This window comes from Fukomys damarensis, unplaced genomic scaffold, assembly GCF_012274545.1.
Source record: "Fukomys damarensis isolate Sample0158 unplaced genomic scaffold, DMR_v1.0_HiC HiC_scaffold_16, whole genome shotgun sequence".
In the NCBI taxonomy this organism is placed as follows: domain Eukaryota; kingdom Metazoa; phylum Chordata; class Mammalia; order Rodentia; family Bathyergidae; genus Fukomys; species Fukomys damarensis.
The window spans coordinates 129,895,050-129,913,011 of NW_022900928.1; the positions used below are offsets into that span (position 1 = coordinate 129,895,050).

Below are 17,962 nucleotides of genomic sequence, written 5' to 3' on the forward strand. Positions count from 1 at the left end.
AGCTCAGGTAGCCCCGCCGCGCCCCCCCCCACGGCTCCCCGCACCCTGCGTCTTCCCGGGACCCCAGGCTGCTGGAGTGCAGTTCCAGAAGCCAAAGCTGGAGCCCCGCGGGGATACGAGCGGTAACGACGCCCCTGCCGGCCACGCGGAGAGGAGTAGACAAGTGGCCGACCGAGGCCGGACTGGTAGGGGTGGGGCCTGGGCTAGGAAGCCGCTGTCCCTCTGGGCAGCCGCGCAGACTGACCTCCCCCTCCTCCCGGTACAGTGGTGAGCCTTGGGGTAGGGGCGTGGGCCTTTGGGCGCCCCTCGGTGTCAAACAGAAGTCCTTTGCCCGCTGTGATCACAGCCTGTCCAACACTCAGTTTCCCCTTCTGTGGTATGCACAAGATGTCTGCCCCCGGATATGTCCTGAGGGTCCTGTGGGAGACCCAACCCTAGCTCTCTGCAGTAATCGGTGCTGATTCCGGGGCTTCTCGCCTTCCTGCAGGCTTCCCTGGCCTGGAGCCCCTGCGACGGAAGTTGGCGGCCCTTCAGGGTTCCCATGCCTGGATCCTATGGGTCCCTTCGGAGCAGCTGGCCATGCACTTCCAGGAGGTGGGTTCCCCAGACTCCGTCCAGCAGCTTGGAATGCTGGTGGGGACCCGGGCAGGGAAGAGGCAGAGGGTCTGGCCCTGCTGGGACCTTCCCCCGAGGCTGGGTTGGGGCAGAGGTCCAGGCCTGAGAGTAGGGGGCTTCTGTGAGTGAGTTGGCTCCAGGAAGGGTAAAGAGGGGAGGGAAGCAGAGAGAACCCAAGGCATCTGTAGGAAAATGGGCCAGGGTCTCACTACATAGTTGAGACTGACCTGAAACTCACTATGTAGCCCAGGCTCTTCTCGAACTCACAGTGATCCTCCTGCCTCAGCCTCCCGAGTGTGGGAATTACAGGCATGCGCCATGACACCCAGCTGCATGGTTTCTCTTATATGAGACCTAAAACATAAAGAAAGAACAAAATGAAAGATAACAGGAAACAGGGAGCTGGAGAAGGGAGAAGAGGAAAGGTGATACCAAAAGAATGAAGATGTGTTATGTACACGGACCAGCTCCCACAAGGAGTGCCATCACTGTGTACTGCAAATGTGGACTAGTAATGAAAATCATAATAAAACTGAAATTTTAGTAATGAAGGTGCTCTGGGGTGTCCAAATTTTCTGGACCCCTGACCTCACTCTCTCTGCAGGTGCTGGCTGACCTGAGCTCCAAGACGATGTTGGGACTCTTCAGAGCGTGGGTGCGGGCAGGCCTGGGAGGCCGCCGGGTGGTCTTCAGCGGCCTGGTGGGCCTGGAGCCGGCCACGCTGGCCCGCAGCCTTCCTCCCCTGCTGGTGCAGGCCCTGCGAGCCTTCTGCTCAGCTGCCCTGGCAGAGGCAGAGCCCTCAGGGCCTGGGGTGGGGAGGAAGAGTGACATCGTGGCCCAGCAGCCACAAGGGGGACCCACTGCTCCCGGAGGCTGAGAGGGCTGGGACCGTCCCGTGTGGGTGGGTGGCGGTCTTGTGTCTTCCCAGGGGCATGATCAAAGACTCGCGGCTGCTTTAATAAATGTGATTTGTAAGCCATGGAGCCACTGGAACTTCCTTGGGTGCCAGTGGGGTGGGGTGACCTGCTGGGGAGCATTCCGCTGCCTCCTGAGAAGTGGCAGCAGCTGGCCTGCCTGTCTCAGCCCCAACTGGCTGACCTGCGTCCCATCCTCCCGGCTGGCTGCGGGATTCCTGCCCAGGATCTCTGTCTTCAGTCCAGGCGCCTGTCTGGCCCGGCTGTCCCCACACCCTCGTCGCCAGCCCCAAGGTGTCAGATTGCCTTTCCGGCTCCTCTTCCCTTTGCCCCCGACACCTGTCTGTTCTCCCACCCACCCTCAGTCCCCAGCCTACAGTCGGGAGGGGCAGACGGAGGACCTGGTCCTTGGGACCAGATGGAGGGGCCCGTGCTGACCCTGGGGCTGCTGGCCGCCCTGGTCGTGACTGGTAAGGGGGGACATCATCCCCACTTGGTCCCTTGTGAGCCCCCAGGTCCCCTGCCACATGGCCTCCTCCCTGGGTTCACCCTCAACTCCCCACTCCCGTTCAGGCATCTCTGCCTGGTCCCCTGGGTCCCTGGTCCCACTCAGTTCCTCTCCCCAGGCGGCTGGGGCCTGAAGGAGGAGGAGCGGCTGATCCAGCACCTGTTCCAGGAGAGAGGCTACAACAAGGAGCTGCGACCCGTGGCCCGCAAGGAGGACAGCGTGGACATCACACTGGCCCTCACCCTCTCCAACCTCATCTCCCTGGTGAGCTGTGCCTGCTGGGCTGGGCCGGGCAGGAGAGGGACAGCTTCCTGGTACCCAGATGCCCCTTTCAGCTCCTTCGCACCTGCTTCTCTGAGCCTGCTGCTGCCAGAAAGCCTCGAGCCCCCAGGGCGCCTGCCCCTCGCCCTCCAGCTGCAGCGTGGGTGTGCCCCCCACACCAACTCTCAGCGGCTGTCTGCCCTCTCGGCCCCTGCCTGGTCTTCCCACCCACCCTGATGGCCACTGCCCAACTACCCTGCTCCCTCTGGTGCCAGCCAGATGAGGTGCCCGGTGGGTGGGGGGAAGACTGGGACCTCCTGGGCCTGCCCTCCTGTCCCCTTACAGAAGGAAGTGGAAGAGACTCTCACCACCAACGTCTGGATAGAGCACGTAAGGAGGGCCCCCGAGGTGGGCGGGGTGGTTACAGGCCCAGGCTCCCCTGTGCTCTCCTCCTCTTGGGGATCAGCCCCCCAGGAGGTGTGGCCCTTCCCTCCAAAGGACCCCAGGTCCAGCCACCTCTTTCCCACCTAGTCTTCTGCTAGTTGTCTTTAAGAGGATTGGGGTTGATCTGTGGGAAATTTGTCAATTTATCCTGATTTTTATCTGAAGACACTCTTCTAATAAAAGTGTCAGAACTGTCAGAAGTTCATAGTACAGACACAGATCTTCCACCCACATAGGAATAATGCTGCCTTGGTTGTGCAGTGTGCACCCTACACAGCTGTCCATGACAGATCAGAGTCCCCTGTCTTTGTCTCTCCAGAGCTCTTAGAGCACAGCTCTCACACCCTGTCCAGTGCAGTCTTCCCCTAGGAAGCAGGGGCCATGGGAGAGGCTGGCCAGTGGCAGGGCCCACTGCTTGACAAGCGTTTGGGGTTCCAGGGCTGGACAGACAGCCGGCTCCAGTGGGATGCCAGTGAATTTGGGAACATCAGCGTTCTGCGCCTGCCCTCGGACATGGTGTGGCTCCCAGAGATCGTGCTGGAGAACAAGTTGAGCAGAGCTGCCCTGCCCCCACCCCCTCAGCCCGAATCCTGCCTGCCCCTCCTCTGCCACCTCCCCAGCCCTGCCAACTCCCGGCTGGCCCTGGGCTCACAGAGATATTTGTCCCTGTCCTCCAGCAATGACGGCTCCTTCCAGATTTCCTTTGCCTGCAACGTGCTCGTCTACAACTCTGGCTACGTGTACTGGCTCCCGCCTGCCATCTTCCGCTCCTCTTGTCCCATCTCCGTCACCTACTTCCCCTTCGACTGGCAGAACTGCTCCCTCAAATTCAGGTGCACCCCTTCTTCTAGATGCTCTTCCCCTGGCACCCTGCCTCAGCTGCCCTCTCCCCCGTGGCCTCCGTGTCCCCTGCGGGTGGCCGAGGGTCACCTCTGTCTGCTGCCCACCCCCAGCTCGCTCAAGTACACGGCCAAAGAGATCACGCTGAGCCTGAAGCAGGAGGAGGAAGATGGCCGCACCTACCCAGTGGAGTGGGTCATCATTGACCCCGAGGGCTTCACAGGTGCCGCTGGGGGTGGCCAGGCCCCGGGAGGCATGAACGTGCATCGTTCATCACAGGGACACCTGCACACACTCACCACAGGCCAAGGTGTCCCAGAGGCCATCTGGGTGGGAGCCCCTTCCTGGCCAAAAGACTGGAAGTGTGGCAGGGGCCGCTGAGGGTGGGTGAGGAATCCGATGAGTGTCACCCCCCATCCCCTGTCTATACCCAGGCCCACTGCCCAACCTGCATCCTGCTGGTCTCTAGGCTGGGGCATCTCGGAGACAGGGAGCCCATTATCCCAACACCGAGGCCGGGGAGGGTCAGCTCAAGTTAAATCAGCTCAACTCTCTTTTTTTTTAACTTAGGTAGACATGCTCAATAACTGGAAGCCTCCTTATTCTATCTCCTTAATCAGCACCTAATCTATTTTTGGCTTGTGACTTCTTTTGAGCCAAAACGCACTCCTTATTTGGGCCCTGTATGGCCTCAGTATCTATGTTTTCCAAAGAGAGGGAAAAACAAAAGCCAGGTGTGGTGGCTCACACGTGTAATCCCAGCGCTTGGGAGGCTGAGACAGGAGGACTGCGTGAGTTCAAGGCCAGCCAGGACTACAGAGTGAGACCCTGTTTTAAGAAACAAACACAAGGGCTGGGGATTTAGCTCAGTGCTACTACTACCTGCCTTGCAAGCACAAGGTCCTGAGTTTGATCTCCGGTACCAAAAAAGAAAAAAACTCACCCACACACTGAGAGCCCAGCCCAACCTGGGGACCCCAGGCAGAGCCTGAGCCTCCGCCCCACCTGAGGACCTTGCGCCCTCCTCCCCCTGAGCCATCCATTTGCCACCTACAGAGAACGGGGAGTGGGAGATCGTTCACCGGCCTGCCAGGGTCAACATGGACCCCAGCACCCCGCGGGACAGCACCAGCCACCAGGACGTCACCTTCTACCTCATCATCCGCCGCAAGCCGCTCTTCTATGTCATCAACATCCTGGTGCCCTGCGTGCTCATCTCCTTCATGGTCAACCTGGTCTTCTACCTACCGGCCGACAGTGAGTGCCCCGTCCTCCGGCCCGCCTCCCCACCTGGGGATCCGGCCTGTGGCCAGTGGCAGCACCCCAAGTGGTTAGGGTGCTCACGAGGGACTTGTCCTGGGGACCGAGGGCACAGCCGGGCCTGGCCCCAGGCCACTGTGAGCTGCTGGCTATGGGGTCTCCCAGGGCCTGGGGACGAAATCAGCCTGGGCTCCAGAGGCAGCGATTCCACAACTCAGGAGCAGCCCCTGACAGAGGGTGGAGTCCACTGAACTGGGCGGGGCTTTTGGAGGGCGGGGCTTTTCCCGCCCAGGGAGAAGAGGGGTCATGGCAAGGTCGGACATCACCCTCCTATACGAGGGTTGGGTGGACAGTGTGGGCAGCGCTGGACTGGGGCCTGTGCGAGGAAGGCTGCATGTTGGGCGCCACTCTGGTTCTATGAGGACACTTGCCCCAAGTTAGGCCACTTGTCCCCAGTCACCCAGCTAGTTAGTGGCAGAGCTAGGATTTGAACCCAGGTCCTCCAGGGCTGTGGCCTGGATGTTTATCAGGACACGTTGGCACTGTACAGTGGTGTCCGGCGCCACTGCAGGGATCCTGTGGGCCTGAAATCTAGGGCACAGCTCGGTCTGGCTTCCCAGGTGGCGAGAAGACTTCGGTGGCTATCTCCGTGTTGCTGGCCCAGTCTGTCTTCCTGCTGCTCATCTCCAAGCGGCTGCCCGCCACCTCCGTTGCCATCCCGCTCATTGGCAAGTGAGTGCGGCCGGTGGGCCCGCCTGCCCCGCCCCATCCCCCCACGCCCAGCTGGCCTCCAGGCTGAACGTCCCCACAGGTTCCTGCTCTTTGGCATGGTGCTGGTGACCATGGTCGTGGTGATCTGCGTCATCGTGCTCAACATCCACTTCCGGACACCCAGCACCCACGTGCTGCCCGAGGGAGTCAAGAGGGTGAGCACAGGGCCCAGCACGGAGGTGCACACCTGTAATCCCCACACTCTGGGAGGCTGAGGCAGGAGGGTGACGAGTTCAAGCTCAGTCTGGACACCTTAGCCATTTAGCAAAACCCAGTCTCCAAATAAAAAAAAGCTCTGAGAGGTCCGGGGATTTAGCTCAGTGGTTCTGCCACCTGCCTCGCAAGCGCAAGGACCTGAGTTCGATCCCCAGTACCAAAAAAAAAAGTTCTGACGAAGAGTACCCTGCTGTGCGGTCTTGACACTGCATTGACAGGGCAGAGCACTTACCTAGCATGAGTGAGGCCCTGGATTCCATCTTGGCACCAAAAATAAAAATTAAAAAGGAAGAAGGGAGAAGGTGGGTGGGGTGCTTGGGACACTCGCAGGGCCAGCGGCTGTTCAGGAACAACAGGGGTGGTTTGGGAACTCTCTAGTCTTTAAGCACCTGGAGGAGAGAGCTCGGGGTTTGGCCTTGGGTCTTTTCTTTTCTTTTTTGCAGTACCAGGGATTGAACTCAGGACCTTGTGCTTGCAAGGCAGGCACAGCGCCCCTGAGCTATATCCCTGGCCCTGGTCTTTATTTATTTTTGGTACCGGGGATTGAACTCGAGTCCTTGCACTTGTCAGGCAGGCGGCAGAACCACTGAGCTGAATCCCCGGCCCCTTGGTCTTCATTTTCAATGACGAACCTCTGCTCTGCAGTGGGACTGGGAAGCATTGGGAGCGACCTCAGTGTCGGTGGGCGGGACATCGGCAGTGGTGGTGGGGTCAGGCGGTGGCGGCGGTCAGCAGGAGCAGAGTCCTGGACACTAGGGTGTGTAAAAGCCACTCCACGCTTGTGAGGTGGCCTTTCTCCTGTCCCCGTGGCTATCGAAGATCTTCCTGGAGACCCTGCCCAAGCTCCTGCGCATGTCCCGGCCGGCAGAGGAGGGACCTGGCCCTGGAGCCTTGGTCCGGAGAAGCAGCTCCCTGGGTTACATCTCCAAGGCGGAGGAGTACTTCTCGCTCAAATCACGCAGCGACCTTATGTTTGAGAAGCAGTCGGAGCGGCACGGGCTGGCCCGGCGCCTCACGGCCGCACGTGGGTCCCTGGGGGCCTCAGGGCATGGCCTGCCAGTAGGAGGTTGGCAGGGGCAGGCCTCATGCCCTACTCTGGCCCATCCCCAGGCCAGCCCCCAGCAAGCTCTGAGCAGGCCCAGCAGGAACTCTTCAATGAGCTGAAGCCGGCTGTGGATGGGGCCAACTTCATCGTCAACCACATGAGGGACCAGAACAATTACAACGAGGTGAGTGGCCATGGGGCTGTCATGTACGAGTGTTCGAGCTGTGTACTGATCAAATGTAACCCATCTTAAGGGAGCGCGGTCCCACTTACACACATCTGCCAACTTACATGGTGGAACTCATGGCTGGGCAGATTTCCAGGCACGTGTTCTCTCTGAGCCAGGCACACAGTGACACAGAGACTCCTGGCCCCATCTTCTAGTCATCCCTTCTTGTCTAGCTGCCAGTCATTTCTGTCCCTGCCCGACTTAGTGCCTGCTGCTCCAGACAGAGCAGGTGGCTAAAGGGAAACCTGATGACACAACTGCATTGTCTCCTGAGCGAGGGCCACCTGTGGGAGGCACCCGGAGGGGCTGGAAGGGCTGTGGTCCCACTTTCTCCTCAGCAGACACCACGAACAGCCCCTTGGGTGGCCACAGGGGTGGGGATCTTGCTGGGGACAGTGGCAGAAGGCCTGTTTGCACTGAGGCCCTGTCCCCTCTCCAGGAGAAGGACAGCTGGAACCAGGTGGCCCGCACGGTGGACCGCCTGTGCCTGTTCGTGGTGACGCCCGTCATGGTGGTGGGCACGGCCTGGATCTTCCTGCAGGGTGCCTACAACCAGCCCCCGCCCCAGCCCTTCCCTGGCGACCCCTTTTCGTATGACGAGCGGGACAGGCGCTTCATCTAGGTGGGCTCTGGGGACAGCCTTGGGGACCGGGTGCAGGCGAGGCTGGCACCTGTCCCTGAGCTGGGTGGGCACACCTGTAGTCCCACACTTGGGAGGCTGAGGCAGGAGGGTCGCTGTGAGTTCAAGGCCAGCCTGAACTACATAGACCCTGTCTCAAAGCAAACAAACAAAAAGTCCCTGCAGAACTTGTTTCACCTGTTTTTTTTTTTTGTTGTTGTTGTTGTTTTGGTACTGCGGATTGAACTCGGGTCCTTGCACTTGAGAGGCAGGCACTGGAACCACTAAGCTAAATCCCCAGCCCTCACTTGTTCTTGATCATATGGATTGCATCTGATGTTTTGGGAAGCTGGGGTGCCTCATGAGGGACAAGCCTTCTGCCAGCAGCCACACGTGAGACTGTGGAGGTGACCCCCCTCCCCAGCAAGGCCCCCACATGGATCACAGCCCCACAGGAGTCCCTCAGTCAGAACCACCCATTGAGACTGTTCCTGGATCCCAGCCTCTCAGCGACTGTGTGAGAGAATAAACGTTGATTTTGGTGACAGCATTCAGGCTGATTTGTTACACTAGCAGTGGGGCCTCGGGTCTGTGAGGTGTGTGGGGAGTATCCTGCCTACAGGGTGTTGTGAAAATTGAATTTGGAGCTGGGTGTGGTGGCGCATACCTGCGATCCCAGCACTCAGGAGGCTGAGGCAGGGGGACCACTTTGACTTCAAGGTCAGCTTGGGCTACATTGTGAGTTCAAAGCCAGCCTAAACTACAGAGTGAGACCCTTTGTCAAAAAAAAAAGGAAAGAAAGAAAAAGTTGAATTTGCTAGTAGGGGGTATGGTACTTAACCTGTCCTGTAAATTCAGCCCACTCCTTGTCTGACTGCCCAAGTCCTGGAAGATAGGATTCAGGGCTTCCACCAGAGGCTCCTGCTCAGGCCTGCAACCCCCAAGCCTGGGGCGGCGACTGAGAGGGCAGAAATGGGGCACAGGGCTCGGTTAATCCCCTCCTGGACACACAGGCCCACTGTTGCCACAGCTCCAGCCATTTTCCCCAGAGGGATAGGGTGGCTTTATTAGCTGTGAGGGACAGCAGGGGACATTTTTCATCTTTAGCTGTAACTGAGGGAAAAGAAAAACTGTTTAAAGCCAAACAGATTGTGGTTATTTCTGCCTTCAGGTGTGAAGTGCCCACAGATCCAAGGTGAAAGCCTGTAACTTCCCCAGCATAGGAAGACCGGATGGGACTCACAGGGTCAGACAGCTGGGAGGCCTTGGAGTGTCCCATCCCTGCAAACGCTGGAGAGGCCAGAATCTGGACCAACACACACATGGCTGCCTCTGCCACACGGTGGCGCTATGGTGGTGGGTCTCCACTGGTCCACTCTGGTCGCCTTGGACCCCTTCCCTTTCGGCGCCCAGGAATCACTCCCAGGGGAACCTTCCCCAGCAGAAGACCAAAGTGGGTTCCTACAGTCCCTTTAGGCCAGCAGGGCCACCACCCTCCCTCAGTGGGTGGCATATCTGTTAGGAATGCACTAGCTGCAAGGAACAGATGCTGCACTGAATCACAGCCATAGTTTAAACTAAGGTTTCCTTTCTCCTCACACTGTCAGAGTCAAGAGAAAGCGGCTACACTGGCTCAACTGTACAACAACGCCTTGGGGGACCCTGGCTGTTGGCTGCCTTCACAGCATGTGGGCCTGCTTCCACCTGCTTGTTGCCTCAGATTACAAACTGAATGCCACAGTCCCACCCTTTGCGTCTATGTTCAGGCACAAGAGGGGCTGGGTATTTCTTACCCCTCTTATCAGAAGCAAAGCTTTCCTAGGAAGTCCCACAGCAAGTCATTGGTCAAAACATCACAGAGCTGCCTCTGTGTGCAGGAAAGCCTGGAAAAGAAGTATGATCAGCCCTGCAAACCTATGGGCTCAGCTTCGGTGGATTCAGCCAGCCACAGGTTGAAAATATTTGGAAGGAAAAATGTATACTGGCCATGTACAGACTTTTTCTCATCACTATCTCCTAAATGATATAGCATAACAAATATTTGTATGGTATTTGCACTATTAGGTATCATAAGTAACCAAGGGATTAGGGGAGGGTTACTCAGGACATGTGCAAATACAGTACTACTTCACTTTGCTTTGTAGTTCAGGCTGGCCTTGAATTCACTATGTAGCCCAGGTTGGCCTCAAATTCCTGGTGACTCTCCTGCCTCAGCCTCCTGAGTACTGGGATTACAGGCATGTGCTACCACAACCAGCTCACTACACCACTTTATATAGGGGTCCTGAGTGCTGGCTGACACTGGTATGTGAGGGGCCCTGGCACCATCCCTTCTGGATAAGAGGGGAATCCCCAGAGCCCCCCCCAACAGGTGACTCACCCTGCCAAGGACACCAGGCCTTCTCAGGCCTCCTGGATCCCTTGTTTGTAGGCAGGCACCGTGACCAGACCAGCCAGCAGGGAAGGGGTCACCACCCTCGGCCTCTGCCCTCACAGACACCTGTGGGGAAGGACAGCCCGGGGTGTGACGCCACCAGCCCTGCTGCAGCAGAGGTGGGCTGGGGTGGAGGAAGCAGTGGGGAAGGGCGAGGGCAAGGGAGCCGAGCTGAGGGCACAGACTCAGTGGGCCCCGGTGAGTGTTCTCCCCAATGGCCGCTCGGTGAGGGAGGCTGTGGGGGACTGGGGCTGCCACAGGGTGCAGGAGTCCTGCAGCAGGTGTCACCCACAGGTGACAGCTGACCAGGTCGATAGGTGCCGTCCCTCTGGCCCCCAGCTCCAGCCAGGAGTCCTGGCCAGAAGTGAGGGACTGGAGGCCCCAGAGGCCCCGCAGGGCTGGGTTCTGAGCCGCTGCCTGGGTCCTCCAGGAAGGGCCTGACTTCCGGTTTGCTGCACAAACTAAAGTGTGCAGACATGATGTGGGGGCTTTGCTGCTGTCACCCTGTCCCCCGAAGCCTGGGACAGTTTGACTGTTGCTTCCTTCCCATGTACTGGGACACCCCGTCCTGTGTGCTGGAACAGATGTCAAAGGCAGTGGCCGCCTCAAGGCCCCACCCTGACCAGCCGCAAACAGCAGAGCAGGTGGGGCTTGAGCCCTCCCATCTTGCCTTCTGGGCCCCTCATTCCCTGTGGGGAACATGACCTCAGCCCTTTCCCCCTTGTCTGCCTGTCCCTGTGAACCATAAACTCCCATGTGCTCCCAGGGAGCGGGGCGTCCCTGGATCTCTGTAGCCTGGCACTGGGTTGGCAGGGCGATGCGATACACACTAGAGGTGCAAAGAGGGGTGTCAGGCCCAGCTGGCTGTCCTTGATGCAGAGCCCCATGTTCTAGAACCTTTTCAGCCCTCTAGTTGCAAAGCTGCAGGCCTGCGTCCTTTCTCAGGGCACAGGAGGACCTGATCTGGTTCCAGCTCTGCAGTGTTGAGGTCTCTGGGCCACCCGCATCCTTTGTGTGGCCCGTGAAGATGGCAGGCTGGTGGCCAAGGTGCCATGGAGAAACTCATGCCCAAGCCGGGCCAGTGCAACAGCCCACACCTCCCATAGCCTGACTCCCTGCCAGGCAGTGTCTGGCCCTGGCTGTGTCCCGGGCGTCCCCACTGGACACCAGGCGCAGGGTGGGGGGGCTGTGTCTATTGGGCCCCACAGCCCTTCTCCCTCCCTGGCCAGGTAACCTGAGCCGGCATTGTTGTGCCCCCAGGCAGCTGACAGTGCTGTGGTCAGACAGCTGGTGGGGCCGGGCTGGGCAGGCAGGCTGGCCGGATGGGAGCGTAGCCTGTCACAGGACACCCAGCCATTTTGCTCTGCCCTGGACCTGGGGACCGGAGAGAGGAGGCATCATGTGTCGGGGCCAAGGGCCGCTGCTCCTTCTGCCACTGCTGGCTGCCTGCCTGGGTGAGGCCCAGGGGAACTGGGGTTTAACGGGTCTGGGGCCTTGGAGGCCTTGCCCCACCCTGGCCCACATGTCTCCACTGCCCCATTCTGTTTCTCCCTGCTGCACTGCCTCAAGGCCCCACAGTGAGGCTGAGGCTCCGGTTGTCACTGCAGGGGCCCAGGGCCGCAACCAGGAGGAGCGCCTGCTGGCTGACCTGATGCGCAGCTATGACCCTCACCTTCGACCTGCAGAGCACGGCACAGACATAGTGAACGTCAGCCTGAAGCTCACCCTGACCAACCTTATCTCTCTGGTGAGTGGCCGAAAGCAGGCAGAGCCTCGGGCTGGGCACTGGGACCTCAGGAGAGATGCCCATCTCCAGCACCCAGGAAGGAGGAGGAGAGCCCGAGAGTGGGGAAACCCCCTGGCTGTATGGGCCCCTGGGAGGGCAGGGCACGGGGACCTAACCCTCTGTTCTGCACCCCCAGAACGAGCGAGAGGAGGCCCTCACCACCAACGTCTGGATAGAGATGGTAAGAGACCTGAGCACCCTCAGTTGGACTCTCACTCCTAGGGCCCTGTACAACCCAGAACAGAGGCCTGGCAATGCCCCTGCCCACTCCCACAGCAGTGGTGTGACTATCGCCTGCGCTGGGACCCCCAGGACTACGGGGGCCTGTGGGTGTTGCGGGTGCCATCCACCCTGGTGTGGCGGCCAGACATCGTGCTGGAGAACAAGTGAGCAGGGATGGGAGGGTGGGGCCCAGGGTGACAGGGTCGGGCCCAGTGGGATGAGGCAGAGGGCACAGAGCAGGGCGGAGGCCAGGCCACCAGCCCCAGCCCCATCCCCTCCTTGTGCCCTGGGCCCAGGACAGTTCCTAGAAGCACAGTCGGGTGTTGGGTTGGGGTGGCAGGGAGCCTGCCGGGGGCAGCAGGGGTCCAGGCAGGCACTGGTCAGTAAGACAGGCTGGGGGTAGCGTCCCTGGTCCCCGTCCACCTGGGACAGAGGGCCAGTGGCACTGTGGGGTCCAAGCCCATGGACCTGTGGCCCGGCATTGCAGTGTGGATGGTGTCTTCGAGGTGGCCCTCTATTGCAACGTGCTGGTGTCCCCTACTGGCTGCATCTACTGGCTGCCGCCTGCCATCTTCCGCTCTTCCTGCGCTGTCTCCGTCACCTACTTCCCCTTTGACTGGCAGAACTGTTCCCTCGTATTCCAGTGAGGCTGATTATGTGGTGGGGTTCGGGAGCCTGTGCTGGGGGAGGGCGTTCTGGCGCCACCTAGAGGCCTGGAGCCTGGTTCTATCTCCCACTAAGCCCCTAAATTAGCTTGCAATTAATTCCCTTGCTTTGGCCTCCAGCAGCCTGAAGCCTTAGGGAGGCTCCCTTGATAACCAGACCCGGGAGATCCTCTCACACTGGGCATGTACTTTCTACATTGTAGTTGGTGGCAGTGACAGGGACAGACGTAGTGTGGCCTGGGCTCTTTGTCCTGATGACGGTACCGACCTGCACCTCCGGGCCCTCTCCTCTCCACATTGTGGTCCCCAAAGAGCCCACATCCCCTGGCGGCCGCCTTTCCCCAGGGAATGTAGAGAGCCCAGCCTCGTGGGGCTGCAGTTTTGAAGCCGGAGTCTATATGACTGTGGGTGCGGCTCCCAAATTCTAGCTCACCCATTCCTCTCTGGACACAGGTCCCAGACCTACAGCACCAGTGAGATTAACCTGCAGCTGACTCAGGAAGGCGGCCAGACCATTGAGTGGATCTTCATCGACCCCGAGGCCTTCACGGGTAACCCGAGCCCGGGGCTCCCAGACAGCAGGTCCCCACCCCAGGTTCCCGCTAGATGTGGCCACAGTGACAAGGCCTAACCAAGGCCACGTCCCTCTGTAAGGACTTTCAAGGCCTTTCAAGGTGAAAGTGACAGCAATCCAGAGTACATTCCTGTAAAGATAATTTTCTGATTACTCCAGCTCTGGAAATCGGGGATCAGTGTCTAATCTTATACCCCACCTGTGTCCCTGGATGGCGCTTGTGTCTACTGGCACCTGCTGGGCCACGTGCTGCCCAGAGGCTGGGCCCCTCTGCCTGTGGCTCTGCCCAGCCCACACCCCTCTGGCCCTGCAGAGAACGGGGAGTGGGCCATCCGGCACCGGCCAGCCAGGATGCTGCTGGACGAGGACGCAGCAGGCCACCAGAGGGTGGTGTTCTACCTGTTCATCCAGCGCAAGCCGCTCTTCTACGTCATCAACATCCTCGCCCCCTGTGTGCTCATCTCCTCCGTTGCCATCCTCATCTACTTCCTCCCTGCCAAGGGTACCCAGAACCGTGTCCCCACCCAGCCGTGCAGGGATGCTAGGAGGCCGGGGCAGGGCTCGCTCAGGGCATACGTAGCACCTCAACCTGGGCTCCTGGTGGAGGGGGGGGAAAGGGAGGGGTGGAGGAGACCTGCTCTGAGGTCCCCTTGCCACGAGCAGCGGGTGGCCAGAAGTGCACCGTGGCCATCAATGTGCTCCTGGCCCAGACCGTCTTCCTCTTCCTCGTGGCCAAGAAGGTGCCAGAGACATCCCAGTCAGTGCCACTCATCAGCAAGTAAGGCCAGGTCTCCACCAACAGACCAGGGGAGGCACCTGGGCATGGGGTGCCCGGGGCCACCCAGCCCCTGCCCTCACCCCCCACAGGTACCTGACCTTCCTCATGGTGGTGACCATCCTCATTGTCGTGAATGCTGTGGTCGTGCTCAACGTGTCCTTGAGGTCCCCGCACACACACTCCATGGCCCGAGGGGTCCGCAAGGCAAGGCCCCTCCTCACTCATTCCTGTGTGCCTCCCTCTGTGCCCATCCCTGGCTCTATGCTCCCCTGCCCAATCGGCAGCAAACCTTTCCACCAGCCTTCGCGCTCACAAGGTGCTGGGGAGACTGTGTAGGTCAACCTACTTACTCGTCCTAAAACCCCTATGAAGCAGCTGTTACAATCGCCTCCATCCAACAGAAGAGGAAACTGAGGCTCAGAGCAGTTAAGCAGTTTGCCCAAGGTCATGCAGCCAGGAAGTGGAGGAGGCAGGACTCTGTTCTGGCAGTCAGATGGGAGGCCCTGGTGAGCCGCAGCCCACATGCAGCAGGCAGTAGGGCCCTTGTGAGGAATGCAGATTCCCAGGTCCACCCGGCATCCTAGGCCAGCACAGCCAAAAGTGTGGGGCAGGAAGCTGTGTTTGCTACACGGGTCCTGGTGATCCTGATGTGCGAAAAAGTGTGGGGTCCCGGGCTCTGTGTCAGGACGGAACAGCCAAGCTGCACAGGGCCACGCCATCACCCCTTGAGCACTGGCTGCAGGCCCAGCAGCACAAGCCCTTGCCCTCTCTCTGAAGCTCAGCTGGGCTGCCCAGGCAGGACAGCACGCTCGCTCCCCCAGCAGGTGTTCCTGCGCTTCCTGCCCCAGCTGCTGCGAATGCACATTTGCTCGCTGACCCCAGCGGCTGTGCAGGACCCCCGGCCCCGGCTCCAGAATGGCTCCTCTTCAGGGTGGCCCAGCCCAACTGGGGAGGAGGTGTCCCTGTGTCTGCCCTGCAGTGAGCTCCTCTTCCGGCAGTGGCAGCGCAACGGGCTGGTGAGGGCGGCACTGGAGAAGCTGGGTAAGGCCTGGGGGTGCTGCTGGGGACATGCCTGCCTGGGGACATGCCTGCCCAGGGACGCCAGACTGCAAGTGAGGGTCCAAGCTGGGGAGCAAGGGATGGGGGAATGCAAGCAGAAGCCACCTTCTCTACCTGTTTCTCCTCTGTTTTACTCCCAAACCTCCCATTCTGTCTCCATCAGAGAAAGGCCCGGAGTTGGGGCAGAGCCAGGAGTTCTGCGGCAGTCTGAAGCAGGCTGCCCCGGCCATCCAGGCCTGTGTCGATGCCTGCAACTTCATTTCCCGAGCCCGGCTCCAGCAGAGTCGCTTTGACAGTGTAAGCGGGTCATGGTGTGGGGGGAACCAGGGTGTGAGATGCGGGCAGGATGAGTGTGTCGTCCAAGACAGAGCACTGGATGAAAAAGAGAGAAGGGAGCCAATTGAGGTGAGAAGGGTCCAAAGAAATGAAGGGTGGCGGCCCAAGGACAGGAGAGGGAGGCAGGGCAGGGGCTGGTGCTGCCCCTGCTTATCCCTCCTCCCACCCATCCCGACCTCTAGGGGAACAAGGAGTGGTTCCTGGTGGGCCGTGTACTGGACCGCGTCTGCTTCCTGGCCATGCTCTCTCTCCTCATCTGCGGCACTGCTGGCATCTTCCTCATGGCCCACTACAACCGGGTGCCCACCCTGCCATTCCCTGGAGACCCCCGACCCTACCTGCCCTCCCCAGCCTGAACCAATCAGTCACTGCTGGGCACAGGGGAGCCGCATTTGTGGGTCATGAGTGTGCTCTTTGGGAAATGTGAGCCAAGGGGCCCCAAGAAAAGCTGGAGTAATAAAGACAGAATTGGACTCCCAGATCAGTTGGGGATGGGTGCTTTGCTGGGGCTGGCGTCCACATGGCATTGACCAGCTCATCCTGGCACAGCCCCCTCCTCCACTCCCAACATTCCAGGGAAGCATCTTGGACCCCCATCATTCTGCAGCCCTACAGGTTCTGTTTACATGATGTGCCTAGCTGGGCAAGATCCTACCCCTCCAGGCCTGGGACCAATTTCCCTTTTACAAATCCTGTCAGCAGGAGGCAGCCAAGAGAGGTGTAGCGTGGAGATCTCTCACGCGGCAGCAGCCCAGGCTGGCGGGCAGGCCTTCCTCCTGCCTGCCCTGAGTTGAATGCACCCTATATATATTTGCTGGCAGCAGCGCCTTTCCATTTGTGTGCTTTTCTTGCCATTGATCACAAAAGATTTCTTGAACTTCACTACCTGTTTTCCCTGTTAAGGGTCCTCATAGCATCATGGACAGCCCAGGGTCATTACTCTTCCACATTTCATATGGGCAAATTAGGGCCTGGAGTACAGGGACTCCCCAGAACACTAGTGGCTCCATGAGAATTGGAGTCCAGAATTCGTGAATCAGACCTAATGTCAGCCACTTTTTTTTTTTTTAATGTGGTATCAGGGATCAAACTCGGGGCCTTGTGCTTGCGTGGCAGGCGCCAGAGCCACTGTACCAAATCCCTAGCCCTTATGTCAGCCCCTCTTAAAAACGATTCTATGGCCCCTTCTTCCCTGTCTTCTTGAAAGCCAAGGTATTTGCTCTGGTTCCAAAGGATGGATAAAACAAAGAAGGGCAAGCAACGAGGCCTGGCACTGGGCTCTGCCCTCCCGAGGAAGCACTGATTGGCTTTACTTGGCGCCATTCAGGAAATAGATGACCAGCTGAGCCCCTCCCGAGCAACGCAGTCCTCTGATTACCCGGGGCCTAGGGTACAAAGGGAGAGGGAGTCGCTTATATTCCTTAGGCACGTTTCAGGGACACAACATTCGTTTCCACCCATCCTCACCTCGGGGGCCAAAGTGGAGGTAAATGCGATTCAAAACTGCGCAAGCACCTAAAGCGGTGACAACGGAACGTGCTGGAGAGAGGGGAGACGTGACCAAACACAGGGTTGTTGGCTTTGGGGCTCAATCGGCAGCAGATGCATTGCATTTTTCTCCTGCTTGTATGTCTGAAGCAGTCGAGACCATAGTGCCCTGGAAGGGTGGGGATGGCGAGATTCTATCCAGGCGGCAATGTGATGGCAACGGGGCCATTTTCGGTTCTAATGGGCCCCTTACTGGCTTTGTTACCTAGGCGCTATTTCCTCAACCTCTTGGAAAGCCTCAGAGGGCAAAGGATTAGCGCTGCAGCTCCTGGCACACAGGAAGAACTCAAAGATGAATACCAGCTACCATTTGTTGAGGGTTACTGTTTCTTGGGCCTGACAGGGTTAGTGGGACCCGCCGCCGACCTGGAAAGGTGGGAGAAGTGGTAGAGCAGAGCCAGCGCCAGCCTCGCCTCCCAGGTTCGTAGTGAGGCGGGACACGCACGCGCGTGCGCACTGGAGGCGAAGTCACACAACCCAGCAGGGAGGGCAAAGCACGCGCAGTCGCCAGTCCCGCGTTTTTTGCGCAAGCGCTGCGGCCGGTTGTCCCTGGAAAACCATCCCGCACCTCGCAGAGCCTGAGTGTCGACGTTCCGCTGCGTCCCACGCAACCGGAAGTGTCCGAGCCCTTGGCCGACGGACCTGGTAGAGCGGAAGTCACTCCGTGAGGCAGTGGCGACAGTAGCGGCGAGAGGATGAACAACAAATTCGACGCGTGAGTGGCGTCTAACCACCCCCTCCCGGGCCCCCTCCCCAAACGTTTCCCCGCGCCGACCACCTCGGGAGCTTGGCGGCACAACTCTGCTGCCCTGGCCTCCTCTCCTGCCGGCGGGGCCGG

The 17,962-nt window shown here is 59.5% G+C and overlaps 4 protein-coding genes and 1 long non-coding RNA gene across 12 annotated transcripts in view; 4 read left to right on the plus strand and 1 right to left on the minus strand.

Moving 5' to 3' along the window:
* Positions 1 to 1,576, plus strand: part of Prss56 (serine protease 56) — a 5,069-nt gene extending 3,493 nt beyond the window's left edge. Inside the window, exons 8-10 of the mRNA XM_033763991.1 lie at positions 8 to 122; positions 488 to 594; positions 1,220 to 1,576. Coding sequence (XP_033619882.1) covers positions 8 to 122; positions 488 to 594; positions 1,220 to 1,492 — 495 coding nt within the window. The 3' untranslated portion in view covers positions 1,493 to 1,576. The remainder of the gene's footprint in view (positions 1 to 7; positions 123 to 487; positions 595 to 1,219) is intronic.
* Positions 1,503 to 7,855, plus strand: Chrnd (cholinergic receptor nicotinic delta subunit). Of its 2 annotated transcripts, none has more exons than XM_010631769.2 (12): positions 1,503 to 1,999; positions 2,156 to 2,301; positions 2,644 to 2,688; positions 3,181 to 3,290; positions 3,420 to 3,575; positions 3,696 to 3,805; positions 4,639 to 4,839; positions 5,463 to 5,574; positions 5,654 to 5,768; positions 6,649 to 6,853; positions 6,940 to 7,058; positions 7,543 to 7,855. In XM_010631769.2, exons 1-12 carry the CDS (start codon positions 1,594 to 1,596, stop codon positions 7,723 to 7,725), a joined length of 1,908 nt encoding a protein of 635 aa, XP_010630071.1. In that variant the 5' UTR covers positions 1,503 to 1,593; the 3' UTR covers positions 7,726 to 7,855. The 2 variants fall into 2 exon arrangements, with proteins under 2 accessions (XP_010630071.1, XP_033620585.1); XM_033764694.1 differs by having other exon boundaries at positions 2,647 to 2,688.
* A 3,700-nt stretch (positions 7,856 to 11,555) lies between these two features.
* On the plus strand, positions 11,556 to 15,993 carry Chrng (cholinergic receptor nicotinic gamma subunit). Its single transcript, XM_010631790.2, has 12 exons — positions 11,556 to 11,610; positions 11,764 to 11,903; positions 12,079 to 12,123; positions 12,219 to 12,328; positions 12,652 to 12,807; positions 13,283 to 13,380; positions 13,717 to 13,905; positions 14,067 to 14,181; positions 14,271 to 14,385; positions 15,006 to 15,222; positions 15,404 to 15,537; positions 15,759 to 15,993. The coding sequence occupies exons 1-12, from the start codon at positions 11,556 to 11,558 to the stop codon at positions 15,930 to 15,932; spliced, it is 1,548 nt and encodes a 515-aa protein (XP_010630092.1). The 3' UTR covers positions 15,933 to 15,993.
* LOC104867424 overlaps positions 15,359 to 17,962 on the minus strand; it is an 18,391-nt gene continuing 15,787 nt past the window's right edge. For 2 of the 4 annotated variants that reach the window (XR_781759.2, XR_004517553.1), the window contains exons 7-8: positions 17,044 to 17,766; positions 15,359 to 15,612 (exon numbers count right to left, since the gene is read on the minus strand). This is a non-coding gene — a long non-coding RNA (uncharacterized LOC104867424). The remainder of the gene's footprint in view (positions 15,613 to 17,043; positions 17,767 to 17,962) is intronic. The other 2 variants (XR_004517554.1, XR_781758.2) reach the window with 2 other exon arrangements.
* Eif4e2 (eukaryotic translation initiation factor 4E family member 2) overlaps positions 17,687 to 17,962 on the plus strand; it is a 29,525-nt gene continuing 29,249 nt past the window's right edge. For all 4 annotated transcript variants that reach the window (XM_010631773.3, XM_010631775.3, XM_033764695.1 and 1 more), the window contains exon 1: positions 17,687 to 17,839. In XM_010631773.3, coding sequence (XP_010630075.1) covers positions 17,820 to 17,839 — 20 coding nt within the window. In that variant the 5' untranslated portion in view covers positions 17,687 to 17,819. The remainder of the gene's footprint in view (positions 17,840 to 17,962) is intronic.